The sequence below is a fragment of the Pongo pygmaeus genome, chromosome X, assembly GCF_028885625.2.
Source record: "Pongo pygmaeus isolate AG05252 chromosome X, NHGRI_mPonPyg2-v2.0_pri, whole genome shotgun sequence".
Classification (NCBI taxonomy): Eukaryota; Metazoa; Chordata; class Mammalia; order Primates; family Hominidae; genus Pongo; species Pongo pygmaeus.
In genome coordinates this window covers 127,877,393-127,893,096 of record NC_072396.2, presented here as the reverse complement: position 1 = coordinate 127,893,096, position 15,704 = coordinate 127,877,393, and the positions used below count along the sequence as shown (strand labels likewise).

The following is a 15,704-nucleotide window of genomic DNA, read 5'->3' as shown; positions in this document are numbered from 1 at the left end:
CTGTTCAGATACCTTGACCATTTTTTATTTAGAGGGTTTGTGTTTTTGTTGCTCAGTTGTAAGAGTTCTTTATGTATTTTGGATACTAGATCCTTATGAGATAGGTGATTTGCAAATTTTTTCTCCAGTTCTATAGGTTGTCTTTTCACTTTCTTGGTAGTGTTCGTTGATGCATGAATGTTTTTACTTTTGGTGAAGTTCAATGTATCTATTTTTTTTCCTTTTGTTGCTTATGCTTTTGGTGTCATATTAAGTAAGTTTTTGAAGACAAATATAGCTCGTGGGTGATGAAAAGGGGTTTTGAGCTGGCTTTTATATTTGGTTTTCCCTTCCCCAGCTAATTCTACCATTTCTTATAGGAGTCCAGGCATGATAAAGAAAAGATAGAAAAGAAAGAGAAACGGGACAGTTCAGGAGGAAAGGAAGAGAAGAAACAATATCCTTTTCATTTTGATGTTTTCAGTTAGTGTAATGGAAAGCTTTGATACTGGTCATGTTTACAATTGTACTCTTTTAGTATGTGGTTTATGTGCTTAAGGGCTGATTAGTTTTGAAATGGTCTTTCCAGTTAACTCTCTCAAAATGTGTGAAATCTGGAAGTGGGATACTTGATGTTCTTGATATTTAAAAATACTTCTGTGGTGACTGAGATGTTTTTTATGCCACTAAGGGATTTATAGTCTTTTGGGTTATATTATCACAGAGAGGAAGAAAGGAAACAGAGAGTCCCTAGGGCCGGGGACATTGGGAATAGAAGGGCAAAATGATGAGGCAGACAAGCAGAGCTGGGCGAGTTTGAGGCTACCAGGCTGGTCAGAGCCCATTTAGGCCTGCAACCTGAGGTGCTGTACTAAAAGGGGAGATGCTATTCTTTCCGCCATTCCCAAAAGTTGTTTTCCCTTAATTTGTCATCTACTCATAAGTCCTCGGACAAGCACAGATAATGAAGACTTTCCATCAAGGTGAGTGTTCTCTCACCACCTTTTCACTTAATGATAGAAACATAAAATGAGGTCTGATAATGTTGAAAAACTAGATGGCATTTTACAAGCTACAACTACTTGTTTTTTTCACCTAAATATAACGACCAAGTCTTTGGGTATAGATGCAAAACAAGATTCAGAATTATTTTTAAGCTGTTTTCATTTTAAGCTTGCTGATTAGCCACACATTTTTTTTTAAGCACCAAGATATATTTAAGAACATCTGGCTTTCTCTTCATCACTTATTCCCATCTTCTCTGGATAATTAATTATGTTTTTAAAGTCCTTATTGCCTTGTAAATAGTGGTAGTGGTATCTGCATTTTATAAGTGAAGAAACAGACTCTGAGAGGTTAAGTTGAAGAGGGTCATAAAGATATTAGTCAACAGAGCCAACACTCAAACCTCAGTCTTTCTATCCTTTAGTGTTCTCTGTTCCTTTTGCTTTCTCATGCTGATGTGTTATCCAAAGATTTTTAAGTTTTCGTGCCAATTTTTTTTTTTTTTTTACCACTGCCCATGTTTTGCAACAGAAAATATGGTCTGTGTTTTTAGTTCTGGAATTTACAATGTGTAACTTTTTTTTTTTTTTTTTTTTTTTTTTTAGGTAATGCACTTATGCTTTATATGAGATTTAAAAAGTATTTTACCCATCTTAAGTAAATTGTGTTTCCATCATAGTGGATACAGTGTTCAGACCCTAATATTGCCTTTTTTGAGCACTTAAGATAATCCGAATAGTTACTGTTTGGTGATGCCTTAGTATTATTGAGGTACGTAGGACAATTTGCCCCCTAAATGTAATGGTTCCAGACAGCTGTGTTTTGAGGCTGTTGATTCTGCCTTTATTTTTTTATTTTTATTTTTATTTTTTTTGAGACAGAGTCTCACTCTGTCGCCCAGGCTGGAGTGCAGTGGCACGATCTCAGCTCACTGCAACCTCTGCCGCCCAGGTTTAAGCGATTCTCCTGCCTCAGCCTCCTGAGTAGCTGGGATTAGAGGTGCCTGCCACCACACCCGGCTAATTTTTGTATTTTTAGTAGAGATGGGGTTTCACCATGTTGGCTAGGCTGGTCTTGAACTCTTGACCTCGTGATCCACCTGCCTCAGCCTCCCAAAGTGCTGGGATTACAGGTGTGAGCCACCGCGCCTGGCCGACTCTGCTTTTTTATAGCCCGTTTTCTTGCTTCCATGTTAGCCATCATTTCTTAATATATTAAGTATACTTGCTTTTCTATACTTCCTTAATATATTAATTAATTAAGTATACTTGCTTGTCTATACCTCCCCCCTAATATTATTGGATGCTTCTAATCTTTTATGAGACCAGATAGATAACCAAGGCTATTTACCAGTGTTTAAATTACAAGTGAGAAATGTCTGAGAGCCAGTTCTGTATAAGGGTACGGGCTTAAAGGTATGGATTTTGTCATCTTTATTTTGGCTGCAAAGCAGGGATTCAAGAGGTTGCCTTATAGTCAACACATGATGAATGGTGTGCTTTTCCTGCTTTTTTGGTGCTTGCTATGTAAGTAGATTAGGGTAAAGTAGGGTAAATGAGAGTTATAAAAGAACATTTCGAATTTAATAGATTTAAAAGGAAATATTACGCTAATTCTTCAATTCTGGCTGCTCCTGCCCCCATCCCAACCTTGACAACTGTCTTCTCTGGTAAGCCATAAACTCTTAATCCTCATTTTAACCTTTCTTTTAATCTGGCATTTTGCTGTCACATGTGGTCTCCCTATTAAAAGAAAAACAAAAAGCCCACCTTTCATATCTTCATGAGGAATGAGCCAGCCATTGTCACTGACAACTTTCACAGTGATTTTATATATCTCTCTTTACTCAATACCTAAATATTATTCTTTTGTATGTGAAGGTTATGCTACAGATTTGAGTTTTACTTACACTGACCATGAATTTGTATTTTACCCCTCTATGTAATTTCTTAGGAACAAAGGGATGACAAAACTGGCCAGGGTTAGATATTTGGCTCGTGGTCTTATAGCAAAACTTCTAGATTCAGATGTTCTTTTAAAAGTATGTCTAGCTGGATGTCCATCCTGTTGAATTCCTCATTGACAACTTTGTACAATACTTTCTTCTGGGGTAGACTCTTAATTTTGTGAGACTCTGGTTGATAGTTTATTTTCTTTTGAGACAAAGAAGTCTCGCTGTTTTGCCCAGGCTGGAGTGTAATGGTGTGATCTTGGCTCACTGCAACACCCGCCTTCCAGGTGATTCTCCTGGTGATTCTTCAAGAGATTCTCCTGCCTCATCCTCCTGAGTAGCTGGGATTACAGGCACGTACCACCATGGCTGGCTAATTTTTGTATTTTTAGTAGAGACAAGGTTTCACCATGTTGGCCAGGCTGGTCTTGAACTCCTGACCTCAGGTGATCCACCTGCCTTGGCCTCCCAAAGTGCTGGGATTACAGGTCTGAGCCACTGTGCTGGGCCATCTGGCTGATAGTTTCTTTTTTTTTTTTTTTTTTTTTTTGTTGAGATGGAATCTCGCTCTGTTGCCCAGGCTGGAGTGCAGTGGTGCAGTCTTGGTTCACTGCAATCTCTACTTCTCGGGTTCAAGCGATTCTCCTGCCTCAACCTCCCTAGTAGCTGGGACTGCAAGCACGTGCCACCACGCCTGGCTAATTTTTGTATTTTTAGTAGAGACAGGGTTTCACAATGTTGGCCAGGCTGGTCTCGAACTCCTGACCTCAGGTGATCCACCTGCCTCGGCCTCCCAAAGTGCTGGCATTACAGACGCGAGCCACTGCACCCGGCCGATAGTTTATTTTAAAACAAAAAAAAAAATTTTTAAATAGAGATGGGGTTTCGCCATGTTGCCCAGGCTGGTCTGAAACTCCTGGACTCAAGCCATCTGCTTGACTTGGTCTCCCAATGTGCTGGGATTGTAGGCATGAGCCGCCATGCCTGGCTGATAGTTTCTTTTTCTGGCTGTTGACTGCTACTTTCTATTTGGATACATTCCAGGGTTGGTCAGGTCTGTTTTTCTTCCTTTTCTTTAAGAATGTTATCATTTCTGATTGGAACCGTCTATTTACAGGCTACTTTGAAATCTGCTGCCCTCCCCCACTCACCTTTTATTTTCTATTCTATAGAAAGGACAGCTCTTACATATGTCATATTTCCATGATTGAAAGATGTCATTACTTGTAAGATTTCATTGTTGTTTTTAGAACAGTTTTTTTAAGGAGGGTTGGTAGAGAAATGACACTGATTTGTAAGTATCATCCTGAGTTTCACAAACATTAAAATAATCACATTAGAATTAAGATACAAGGCCAGGCATGGTGGCTCATGCCTGTAATCCTAACACTGTAGGAGGCTGAGGCAAGAGGATTGCTTGAGGCCAGGAATTTGAGATCAGCCTGGGCAACATAGTGAGACCCCATTTCTAATAAATAAATAAATAAATAAATTTAAAAAACTTAGCTAGGCATGGTAGTGTGCACCTGTAGTACCAGCTCCTTGGGAGTCTGAGGCAGGAGGATTTCCTGAGCACAGGAGTTCGAGGCTGCAGTAAGCCATGATTATGCCAATGCACTCCAGCATAGGTGACAGAGCAAGACTCTTGTCTCTTAAGAATTAAGAAGATAACAGTATATAAATATGACCATAATTAAATTCCTTCCAGTCTTCTGTCATCTTTTCTGGTCTTCTATATTTGGTTGCAAAACTCTGTTCCTTCTCTGCATCTTCTGTTGCCCTTAAAGTCTTTGTACAAATTCATCTTGCCTCTCCTTGATTTAGTCTCTTGAAGATTACTAGTTCCTTTGCCTTTAACCTTTCTTCCTACTTTAACTTTTTTTTTTTAATTCCTGCTTATAAAATTGTCCTCTGAGAACCACCACCCTTTGGCTTCTCAATTTTAATTTGATATATGTGATCCTCAACTCAGGGATGTTGAGTTCAGCAAACTTTTGAAAGTCGTTTTGTGAACCAAATGCTGTGCTAAGCTGACATTTGCTCCCAGGCCTTGAGATACTCAGTCTCCTTGCTTTTTATTATTTTGGATGTAGGACTTTGATTTTAAAGAACATTAGCAGTTAGCACTACTTATTCATAATCTGTATTTTTAATCTACTACATTCCTATTCTAATCCTCCATTCCAAGAAGGCCAAATATATTTTGCAGGTCCATTCCTTCCAGTCTCACATGTGTAACCTAATTTTTATCCTCTAAATCCTAGGTTGCAAATTATCAGCCCTTGGGCAGAATGTGGCTTGTTAAATATACTTTCTTATTTTATTTTATTTTATTTTTCATTTCATTTCATTTCATTTTTGAGACAGAGTCTCTCTCTGTCACCCATGCTGGAGTGCAGTGGTGCAATCTTGGCTCACTGTAACCTCTACCTGCTGGATTCAAGCGATTCTCATGCCTCAGTCTCCCGAGTAGCTGGGATTACAGGCATGTGCCACCATGCCTAGCTAATTTTTTTGTATTTTCAGTATAGACGGGGTTTCACCACGTTGTCCAGGCTGGTCTCAAACTCCTGACCTCAAGTGAACCGCCCTCCTTGGCCTCCCAAAATGCTGGGATTACAGGTGTGAGCCACCACGCCCGGCCTCTCTTTCTTTCTTTCTTTTTTTTTTATAGAGACGAGGCTCACTATATTGCCCGGGCTGGTATTGAACTCATGGGCTCAAGTAATTCTCCTGCCTCTGCCTCTCAACGTGGTATGATTACACATGTGAGCCACCACCGCCAGCAAAATGCACCTTCTTAACCTCACACAATATTTCAAAATTTTAAAAATCTGTTTGTTTTTAAAAATCAGAATTGACAAAATCCAAATTTCAGTTTTTCTTGAAGGATTGGAACATCTGGTAACATTGTGTTCTGATTTCTGCATAGCATCATTATGTCCTGATTTCAGCTAGACTTGTCTAGGTGCTGCCCCCCTTTAGAATAGAGCAAGGGCCTTTTTAAAAACAGTTCACCTCAGTCAGTCCCCACTCAGCTCGTTTCTTTTGTTTTCATCACGTTCTTGGCCTCTGTAGACAATTGATTTTGTAATTCCAGCTCTAAGCCTTTTTTTTTTTTTTTTTTTCCCTTCAGTTCATACTTGGAAACTGACCTCCTAAGCTCCTAAAGATTTCTTGTTTTAGGAATGCATTGCCATTTTGAGGCTTATTCCTAGATGTTGACGATAGGTATTGGGAAAGGGTATGGGATAGGGAACTCATCAATGTTCACATTGATGCCAGAGAAACATTTAATATCTCTGTATAAGTGCAACATTGACTTTTTTTTTTTTGCCACCAAACACACCATTTTATAGGAGGGAAACCTATACTGATTAAAAGAGCTTGCTTATTTGCTGCAGCATATTTTTTGAGGGCAGATTTAATATGCTCTCACTTTGGTCTGTATGTAGTAACCATTAAATGTATACTAGACTCTTGTTAGGAGCTTGAAATGACAGACACAAACCATTTTTGTCTTCATTATCAACTTTTATACTTTAAAAAAAATACTGAGTATAGGTTTTGTGCACTGATATTCATAGGCACGAAAAGTTGAAGAGGGCAGGAGAAATTTTCTATTTCCTTGCTCTTCCACTTACAGTAGAGCAAAATATTCATTTATATGCTGTTTTTTAAAATTTTGACATGGGCATGAACACTTATAAAAGGCTTCCATGCAACATTTGCCCTGAGTGTGTCTTTCCCCTACACACATAATTATCCTGAAACGCATCCCTGGGTGCAGTTAAGATTCAGCTCAACAGAATCCACATCTTAACTCTGTTACGTTTTATCCACGTGGAACATCTCAGGAACTCTGTTTGCTATAAGAATTCCTAGGTTGCAGTATAAGGGTAAATGAAGGAGTAAAGTGGATTTAGGATGGCTGTCCCCATGTCTTTCTCCTCATAACTTCTTTCTTCCTTATAAATATTTGTTTGACTTTTTAAATGTCAAGTTCATCCTTATATGCCTTTCTACCTGGGGTTTATGTGAAAAGAGCGAGAGAATGAGAATAAAATCCTGACAGTTTCAGACACTAGTAAAAATGCATGGAATGCAGTTCTGGGATGCTTCCTTTGAAGTGAAGACACTTAACCAAAAATAATATATTATTTTGGTGGGCTTGTATTTTATAGTTTCTCTTAAAAATTGTTTGGTTGCCATCCAGAGGGCTCTTTTATGAAGAATCTGTATAAACTACTAAAACATTTCTTAGGACCTTTTTGGTGAGTTTGATCATAAAATTAAAAAGCGTGTATGTGTTTTATAAAGGCATACCTCTGTTAAGAAGGCTGGTTTTATGTTTGCCTTTTCTTCTCTACTTTGATCACCACCCTAGCTGTTCCTTTCTCCAGACCACCTTACTTTTCAAACTTGATTCTTGCTGTCACAGCTCTCTGTAACATCAGTTAAAATCAGCTGCCTCAACTCTTTGAGGATGTTTGTGCATAGGACGGCATTGTGAAACATAGGGAAACGGCAGTCTTACTAACAAAACAGGACCTATCTCTGGCCAAAAAGAAAAAAACAAACAAACAAACAACTTAGGAGGTCCAGATAATTACCAACATAAAATGGCGTTCACAAATATAATCTTGTCTCAGCAGAGTAGGAAGGCCATCTTCTGTTGAGATGTGTCCTACAAATGTGGTATGTGATATTACCAATACAGCTTATAGCACCAATAGGTGTCTGTGATGGAGAACAGCAGGCTATGAACTGAGCCTGGAGTAGAAAATTTTTGAGAAACAGCAACAGTCCTAGATGTGAAAAAGATAGATCTGTGTGATCCCTTACATTTAGAACTTATACTTTCTTATTTACAATGGTTAAAGCAGCACATGTTTTTAAAAAATAGTTAATAAAACACTTAGGAGAATGTTGCAGGTAATGTGATATAAATGTTAATAAGAAGAAAAATACTGCTCTGCTGAAAACAGAGTCCTGAAGGCTGAGTTTCATCACTATGCAACTTTCTTCTTGGTGACAGCTAGCTCTTTCTGAAGTTCAGTAAACTTGGGGGCAGTTTTCAAGTTTGTAATCCTAATACCTCAGCATTATTTTATTAAAATACTCTGTGGACACTACCAAGAGACTGACATCCAGTATCTTCTTTCCACTTGCTCTTGTGCTTGCTGATTTGTCATTCCAGGCTATGGACAGACCCCCTAAGCTGAAAGTCTCCCAGAGGAGGATGCCAAAGCTCCGTGCGTCACTCTCAGAACGATATCTCCCATAATTAAGAGCTTCTGGTGCTGTCCATTTAATGGGAATCTGCTTTAAGTCAGAAGATGAATACACACCACCATCCTCTTGACGAGACATTCCAAAGTCACTGATTTTCAGAACATTATTTTCACCTCCAGGCAGTTTCTTACAGCAAGGTCCCTGTGTATACATTTTTTACTCGAGATACACCATCCAGAATCAGCATCTAATGAAGATTTCACTAACTGAGTTTTAGTTCATTCTTCTTTCTCAGAAAGGAGAGGAAATCGCCTCCTGGAACCAGTTCCTTAATGACGTAGATAGGCCGTCTTTGTGTGCGAACTCCTATACGTTTGACAGTACTGGGATGATTATATTGCTTGAGGATTTTGGCTTCTAGTAAAAATTTTAATTTCAGTTCCTGGGGAAGACGTTCTTGACATGTTTTAACAGCAACAGCAATTTTATCCTTTAATGTGACCTTAAATGTGTCACCAAAATTTCTCTCGCGTCTTGTAATGTGACACCTTTATGATTGAGAACCCATTTCTTATTCTCCTTATGGCCATACTGTGATACCATGATGCTCTTAATTGGAACATTGACTTTTTTTTTTTACAATTTAAACAATTGAGATAAAATTCATATAACATCAAATTTGCCTTTTACTTTTTTTTTTTCTTTTGAAGACCAAGTCTCGCTGTTGTCTCCCAGGCTGGAGTGCAGTGGCGTGATCTCGGCTCACTGTGACCTCCGCTTCCCGGGTTCAAGCAATTCTCCTTCCTCAGCTTCCTGAGTAGCTGGGACTACAGGCGTGCACCACCATGCCTGGCTAATTTTTGTATTTTTAGTAGAGATAGGGGTTTCACCATGTTAGCCGGGATGGTCTCGATCTCCTGACCTGGTGATCCACCTGCCTCGGCCTCCCAAAGTGTTGGGATTATACGCGTGAGCCACCACGCCTGGCCTCAAATTTGCCATTTTAAAGTGTACAATTCAGTGGTTTTTAGTATATCCACTGTGTTGTGCAAGCATCACCACTGTCTAATACCAGAGCATTTCTGTCACCCCAAAAAGAAACTCCATGCCTATTAGCAGTCACTCCCAATTCTTCCCTTCCTCGGCCCCTGGAAACCAGTAATGTACTTTCTGTCTCTGTGATTTTGCCTGTTTTGGACATTTCATTTAAATGGAATTATGCAATAATTTGTGGCCTTTTGTGTTTGGCTTTCACTTAGCATCATGTTCTCAAGGCTCATCCATGTTGTGGCATGTATCAGTACTCCATTCCTTTTTATGGCTAAATGATGTTTCATTGTATGAGTGTGTACCACATTTTATTTATCCATTCAGCAATTAATGGACAGGAACAATGGCTTTTAAGTATTAAATTGTAAGTTCAACATTAAATGTATCCACAGTTATTGATAATATCAAGATTATACATGGTGTGAACAGAATGCTGTGTAGAAATGGTATGTAAATTATTTGTCAGCATTTCATGTAAGTGATTATTTTCTAAGGACCCTTCTAGCCCTGGTTTTAAGAAATATGTGAATGTAGTATTTTCATCAATAAAGTTTAATGCATTAAGCATTAGCTTAAAATTTGAATGAAGGCAGATGTGAAGATATTTGCCACATGTTGTAATAATCATGTTTTGAAATTATTTCAATATGAAGTATTTGAAAAATGTCAATACATAAAGGAAAGGAAATGAGTATAATTAAGTCAATATATTTTTAAAGCAATTTTTATAATTTAGCAGACACTGCATCTTAATATAAGTTACTATTAAAATTGTGTCCTTGTGAAAAATGTGATGTCATTTTTCTTTTTTTGTTGATCATGTAAAATAGGTTACTTTTCTTTGCTACATTTTGTATTTACTTTTGCTAAGCTATTGCTTGCCCTTGTGGAATGTTTTACTTGTTGCTCCATTTTTTTCTCCCTACCCCCACCCCTCTCTCCCACACGCACACAATGTTCAATTTTTTTTTTAAGTCATCATTAATGTGTTTATCTTTAATGGTTTCTAAGAATGGACAAAAAGAAACACACAAATATTTCATCCTTTTCTGGGGACTCAAGTCTTTGTTACTGATGGAACTCATTAACTTCTCGTTCTTTCTTAAATCTTCCTCCCTCCTTACCTTTTCCTCTCCTTCCTTCTCCCCTTCTTCCTTTCTTCTCCCCTCCCTCCTTCTTTCATTCTCCTTCCCTCCCTCCCTCCTTCTTTCATTCTCCTTCTCTCCTTCTCCCTTCCTTTTCTCCTACCTCCTTTGACTAACCCTCCCTCCCCTACTCCCTCCTTTCTTTCCTTCCTTCCTTCTTCTCTATCAATATAATCACTTTGTTTCTTTCAGGTGAGGTTGGAGTGGAACTGTTCAGCTGCGACCAGAAATTTATTTTCCTGAGTAAATTGCCAAGAATTAAGAATGAAGAGGGCCATTTGCATCTCCTTAAATTATTCAGTTATCTGCTTTATTGCTCCATGTGGAAAACTTAAAATTGTTAAGTTGTGCATTACTGTATTTTAACTTGTTGCTTAGTTTCTACATGTTTATTTTCAGTAATGGCTGAAAGTGTTAACTGTTCCATACTTTTAGCACAATGTGCTGCATAAGGTTACCTGTGTACAGAGTTTTACTTTAGATTAACTAAATATTGCCTGGGTTCAGTTTTTATTTCCATTCTGAAATGCTTCCTTTTTATTGTTTGAAACTGAAAATAAACAATTGTTGAACCCTTTTGATTTTACCTCATTTTAAAACTCAGTTTTAATTTATTATTTGGCTTGTTCTTAATATTAGTCACTAAAAGCAGTGGGAACATTGTCTTATGAAATGCTTAGGAATCATTTTATATAGTACATGTACAACATTAAACGTGTTTAAAAAAGAAAAAGGTACCAGCGATCACTTGTCCCTTGCCATTTTTTCTTGTAATTATGTTAGACAAATCTTGGTGGCGGGGGGATCAAAACATAATTGTTTTAATTCTACAGCTATAGGAGCTTTGTATTGCTGAACTTTCGTCTGGAAAAGTTTCACAGTGACATTTTTAAAAGAGAATTTTTTTATCTACTGAATTCTACCAGTGTAACCTTTTTTCTAAATAAACAATAGTTTTCTCAAATGGTTGTATATTATTGTGTATATTGTTGCTTATTCAAAATAACTTAGCAAAGATAATTCATTAAGGTTCCTAGCCCTTCTCAGTTCTTATTCCATGGGCTACATTATTTTCAAATGACATATCATCCAATAATAGGAAAATATCCTGTTTGATTACCTCTGCAGTTGGAGTAAACAGTGGACTGATAGCATGCCTGGATTTGTTCATTTAGTCTTCAGTTCGTTGGAAACGATACCTATGCAAATTAAAATTTTCAGAGAATGACAAAAAGGATATAATTTTTTAAAGAATTGAGAAATGCTGAGCATATTTTAAATGAATTGGCAAAAGGGTATAAATCTTGATGTCTCTTTTCAGGTAATTGTAATTTGCAAAAATCGATGAGCAGAATATTTATGGGAGGGTGATGTATTCAGTGACTGTTGAGTGCTTATAGTGTGCCTGACATAAAAATAGATGTTTTGTTAGAGTGATTTTTGACTTTGAGAAAATAACTATGGCTTACCTCAAAATTATTTGTCTGAAAGATATCAGGAAGAACTTTCTAGTTGTTAAATATGCATTCATATTTTAAAGGTTACATGATTGTGATTTTGAACTAGAAAGTTTACTAATTAGATAGCATCAATATGCCTTCTCCCTGTTGCCCCAAATCATCAAACACAGGTAATTAGTTCTGGCCTTTCTAGAAATGCATTGATGATGGAAAATACTATCTTTGGATTAACTGTGTAAAAATAATGTATGTTGGACGTAGGAAATCTGTGTTTGTAAAGTGCTAGCTATTTTAGGGCATCTACTCTTTTCTAGATCCAAAGAAGTACAAGACCTATCTTGAGAGTGCTTCCAATCTAGTTTGGAAAAGAAGAACCAAATGAATGCTATAAGGGGCCAGCAAACTTTCTGTAAAGGGCCAGATAGTAAATATTTGTGGCCTTGCAGGCCATGTAGTTCCCATTGCAACTACTAAGCTCTGCCATTGTAGTGTTGATGCAGTTATAAATAATATGTAAGTGAATAAGCATGGCTGAGTTCAGTAAAAGTTTATTTACAAAAGCAGGTGGAAGCCTAGATTTGGCCTGCAGGCTGTAGTTTGCCAACCCCTTCTGTAAAGAGTAGAGAGTCCTATAGGGTTTTCATTAAAAAATATTTGAGGGTAGGAGAGGGGTGAGGGATAAAAGACCACACATTGGGTACAGTGCGCACTTGGGTATTGGGTACAGTGCGCACTTGGGTGATGGGTGCATCAAAATCTCAGAAATCACCACTAAAGAACTTACTCATGTAAACAAACACCACTTGTTCCCCAAAAACCTGTTGAAATATTTGAGTGCCTCTTAGGTATCAGAGGTACAGCCATGAGCAAAACAAACCCCTGCCCTCATGGAACTTCCATTCTAGTCAGTAGAGGCAGACAACAAACAAATGATGTTACTTGGAGGGAGGTCCTCGGGGGAAGAATAAACCCAGATAAGGAGACTGGGGTGAGGCCGTATTTACTGCTGATTACACAGTGACTATGGAGTAAAGATGAGCGAAGCAGGGCATTTTGAGGCAGTTATTACAGTATGAATATTTTATTACCGAATAATGTGTCTGTGATTCCCAACCCATCTTTGAACCTTTTACATGAACATAATATGCAGGATCTCTCTCTCTCTCTCTCTCTCTCTCTCTCTCTGTCTCTCGTTCTAGTGGGTGGCATCTAGGCTTGCCATTTTCTAGAAAGGAGTTCTTGACTAAAGGCTCATGAATGAGCTTGGGGGGTATTTATGGGCCTTCCAGAATCCCAGAAATTGGGTACAAGTTTGTGTTATGTACACTTTTCTGAGTCTATAGCTTTTGCCAGATTCTCAAGAAAATAAGCCTAAGGTGGTAAGTTTGTTTTTCTGGGTCTTGTTCCAAAGGTGTCTGAGACCTTTATAACTAACTCTGAATCTTTTTGGGGATGGTGAGAAGGTGGAAGACAGTTGTCTATCTACCTTGGATTAAATGGTAGGGGCTAAAGTTAGAGCAGCAGCCTTCCTTGCCTTGGCAAACAATCTACAAGTGATTTGCAATTTGTTGGAAAGTAACTGGTCCGTGCGGGCCATTTCCTCTTTTAAGGAGGTGCTTTAGCCAAGTATGGGCAGACATCCTAGTAGCCCTTTTTTTTTTTTTTTTTGGACAATTATGTAATTGATTTATTTCTACCCTACTATGATCCAAAAAGGATTTATGAAAAAAAAAAAAAAAACATAGTACAGTATCTTTAAATGAGAAAATTTGTTTCTGGGTGAAATTAATAACCTAAATGAAGCTATTACCCCAAAATGTCATGTACAAGTGGGCCATGGAGAAACTGGCAGGCCACAAAGAGAAGGTAATGTGGTTAGTTATAGGAACTAGTGTCCATCAAATACAAAGCTAGTTGCAGCGGAGAAGAATGTTTCCTGGCACCGAGGCCTGAAAGAAACTTCTTTGCATTCACAAAGCAGTCATGTCTTTTCAGTGGATAAAACAAAGGAATGTATCTTTTAAATGGTCTTGAGTATTACCTGATGGCCAACACCTTAGTTCATTCTAGTAAGGTTATTTCTACAATGACACCGGAACATGCGGTCCAGGCATGCAGGTCTCTGATGATTTGTTTCAGTCCAGGAAAACATTTTTAAATATTTGAGACAGGGTTTGTAAACTGGGATTTATTATAGCCTTGTTTTTTATAAGTATGTTTGTAAAGATTAGGAAACTCATGCGACTGTTGTTTGGTTCCCATGATACAAGTAATATGAACAAGACCTCTTTAGTGTAAAAGCTTTGCCTGCCCTTTGTTTCATTTTTATGGATGGTAATCTCTAAGGCTGCCTCTTAGATAGGATGAAGCTTATTATACTGTAACTGCTTAATATTCTATCTCATTACTTATCAGAAATGTGGTTCCAATGCTTAAGTTTTTGTTTGTTTGTTTTTTTTGAAACACGGTCTCACTGTTTCCCATGCTGGAGTGCAGTGGTGTGATCTTGGCTCACGGCAGCCTCCACCTCACGGGCTCAAGCGATTCTCTTGCCTCAGCCTCCTGAATAGCCGGAATTATAGGCACGTGCCACCATGCACGGCTAATTTTTGTATTTTTGGTAGAGACAGGGTTTCACCATGTTGGCCAGGCTGGTCTCGAACTCCTGACCTCAAGTGATCCGCCTACCTCGTAAATGTTTAAGTTTTAAAAATTGAAGTAACATTTCTAGAGACACTATCTTTCAGGGCCAAGGAGATTTTATTGGGTCCAGAGTTGAGAATAAAAAGAGGAGCTGCATAAAAGATGATAATTCATGCTAATTGAACACAGATTTTCTTCTATTTATAGACACAAGTAGACATAAGAACAACAAAAGGAGGGATATTGGAAGTAGTGATTAAAGGAAGTGTGGCAACCTGAGAAAATAAACCTTAATGTAAAAAATTCTGTTTTTGTTCCTCATTCTTAGGTACTGTTTTAAGCTGTAATGAATGGCCATTTCTAAATGGATCAGGCTTAAAAAGCTTAATTCCTTTGATGTGTTGCTAAATGGATGGGGTTAATAGAGGAAGGAGAGGGAACAGTGATGATTCTGATTGGGCACAGGGCACATAAGCTTGAGAAATACATAATTGCAGATCAGAAATAGCCTTCATTTCATGGATAGGAGCTAGAAAATGACCTGGCACTTAACCTCTAGCTTCGTCGGACCTCTGATTTTTGTTAGATGACAGCTAGATGTCCTTGGGCTTGAGTGTCAGACCAATAGACAGCTATTATTACCTCTGTCCTCAAAAAATTTTCTTACATTTTAACCAGAATGATATTGTACTTTGTTCAAGGCTTTCTTGGTCCTAATTTCATGTGGTATGTAATAGTACTTATCTCCTATTACATATATCATCATTATCAAAGAACACTTCTGAATTGTAATTGGATACGCCACTGCTAGGCACTATTATACAGCATCTTTTCTGCTTTCTGGAATAATTGATCCAAGACATCAGTAAGACAGACAAACATGCTAAGCAAGAAACAATATATAAAATGAGTAAGGTATCCATACCACATGCAGCTGGGGACCAGGTACATTTTAAGAGGTTGGTGAATACTCGGTAAGAATTACCTCAGACTAAGTGTGATTTGAGAAGTTTTTGTCCACAACAGGTTTGTCTAGGAAAATTTTATAAAGGATTTGGACTTTAAGGAAGCCAATTGATTTCTACTTAGACCTAGAGGGTATAGGTCTTTTGGGGGGTCTCATTTAACTCTAAGTTGGCACTGGCGGAGAGTGAATGTTGAACTTGGAATTCTGAACAATTCTGGTATTATGCAGAATCTTTGAAGCCAATTTGTTATACCAGCCCAGGAATAGAT

The 15,704-nt window shown here is 38.0% G+C and overlaps 1 protein-coding gene and 1 pseudogene across 20 annotated transcripts in view; one reads left to right on the top strand and one right to left on the bottom strand.

Annotated features, from left to right (window-relative positions):
- Positions 1–11,329, top strand: part of THOC2 (THO complex subunit 2) — a 133,117-nt gene extending 121,788 nt beyond the window's left edge. For 12 of the 20 annotated variants that reach the window (XM_063660341.1, XM_063660343.1, XM_063660339.1 and 9 more), the window contains 3 exons: positions 360–436; positions 917–962; positions 8,136–11,329. In XM_063660341.1, coding sequence (XP_063516411.1) covers positions 360–436; positions 917–944 — 105 coding nt within the window. In that variant the 3' untranslated portion in view covers positions 945–962; positions 8,136–11,329. Of the gene's footprint in view, positions 1–359; positions 483–916; positions 963–8,135 lie in introns of those variants that run through there. The other 8 variants (XM_054471124.2, XM_054471121.2, XM_063660342.1 and 5 more) reach the window with 4 other exon arrangements.
- LOC129024187 (tyrosine-protein kinase Fer-like) lies at positions 8,137–8,773 on the bottom strand (annotated as a pseudogene).
- Positions 11,330–15,704: the final 4,375 nt, after the last annotated feature.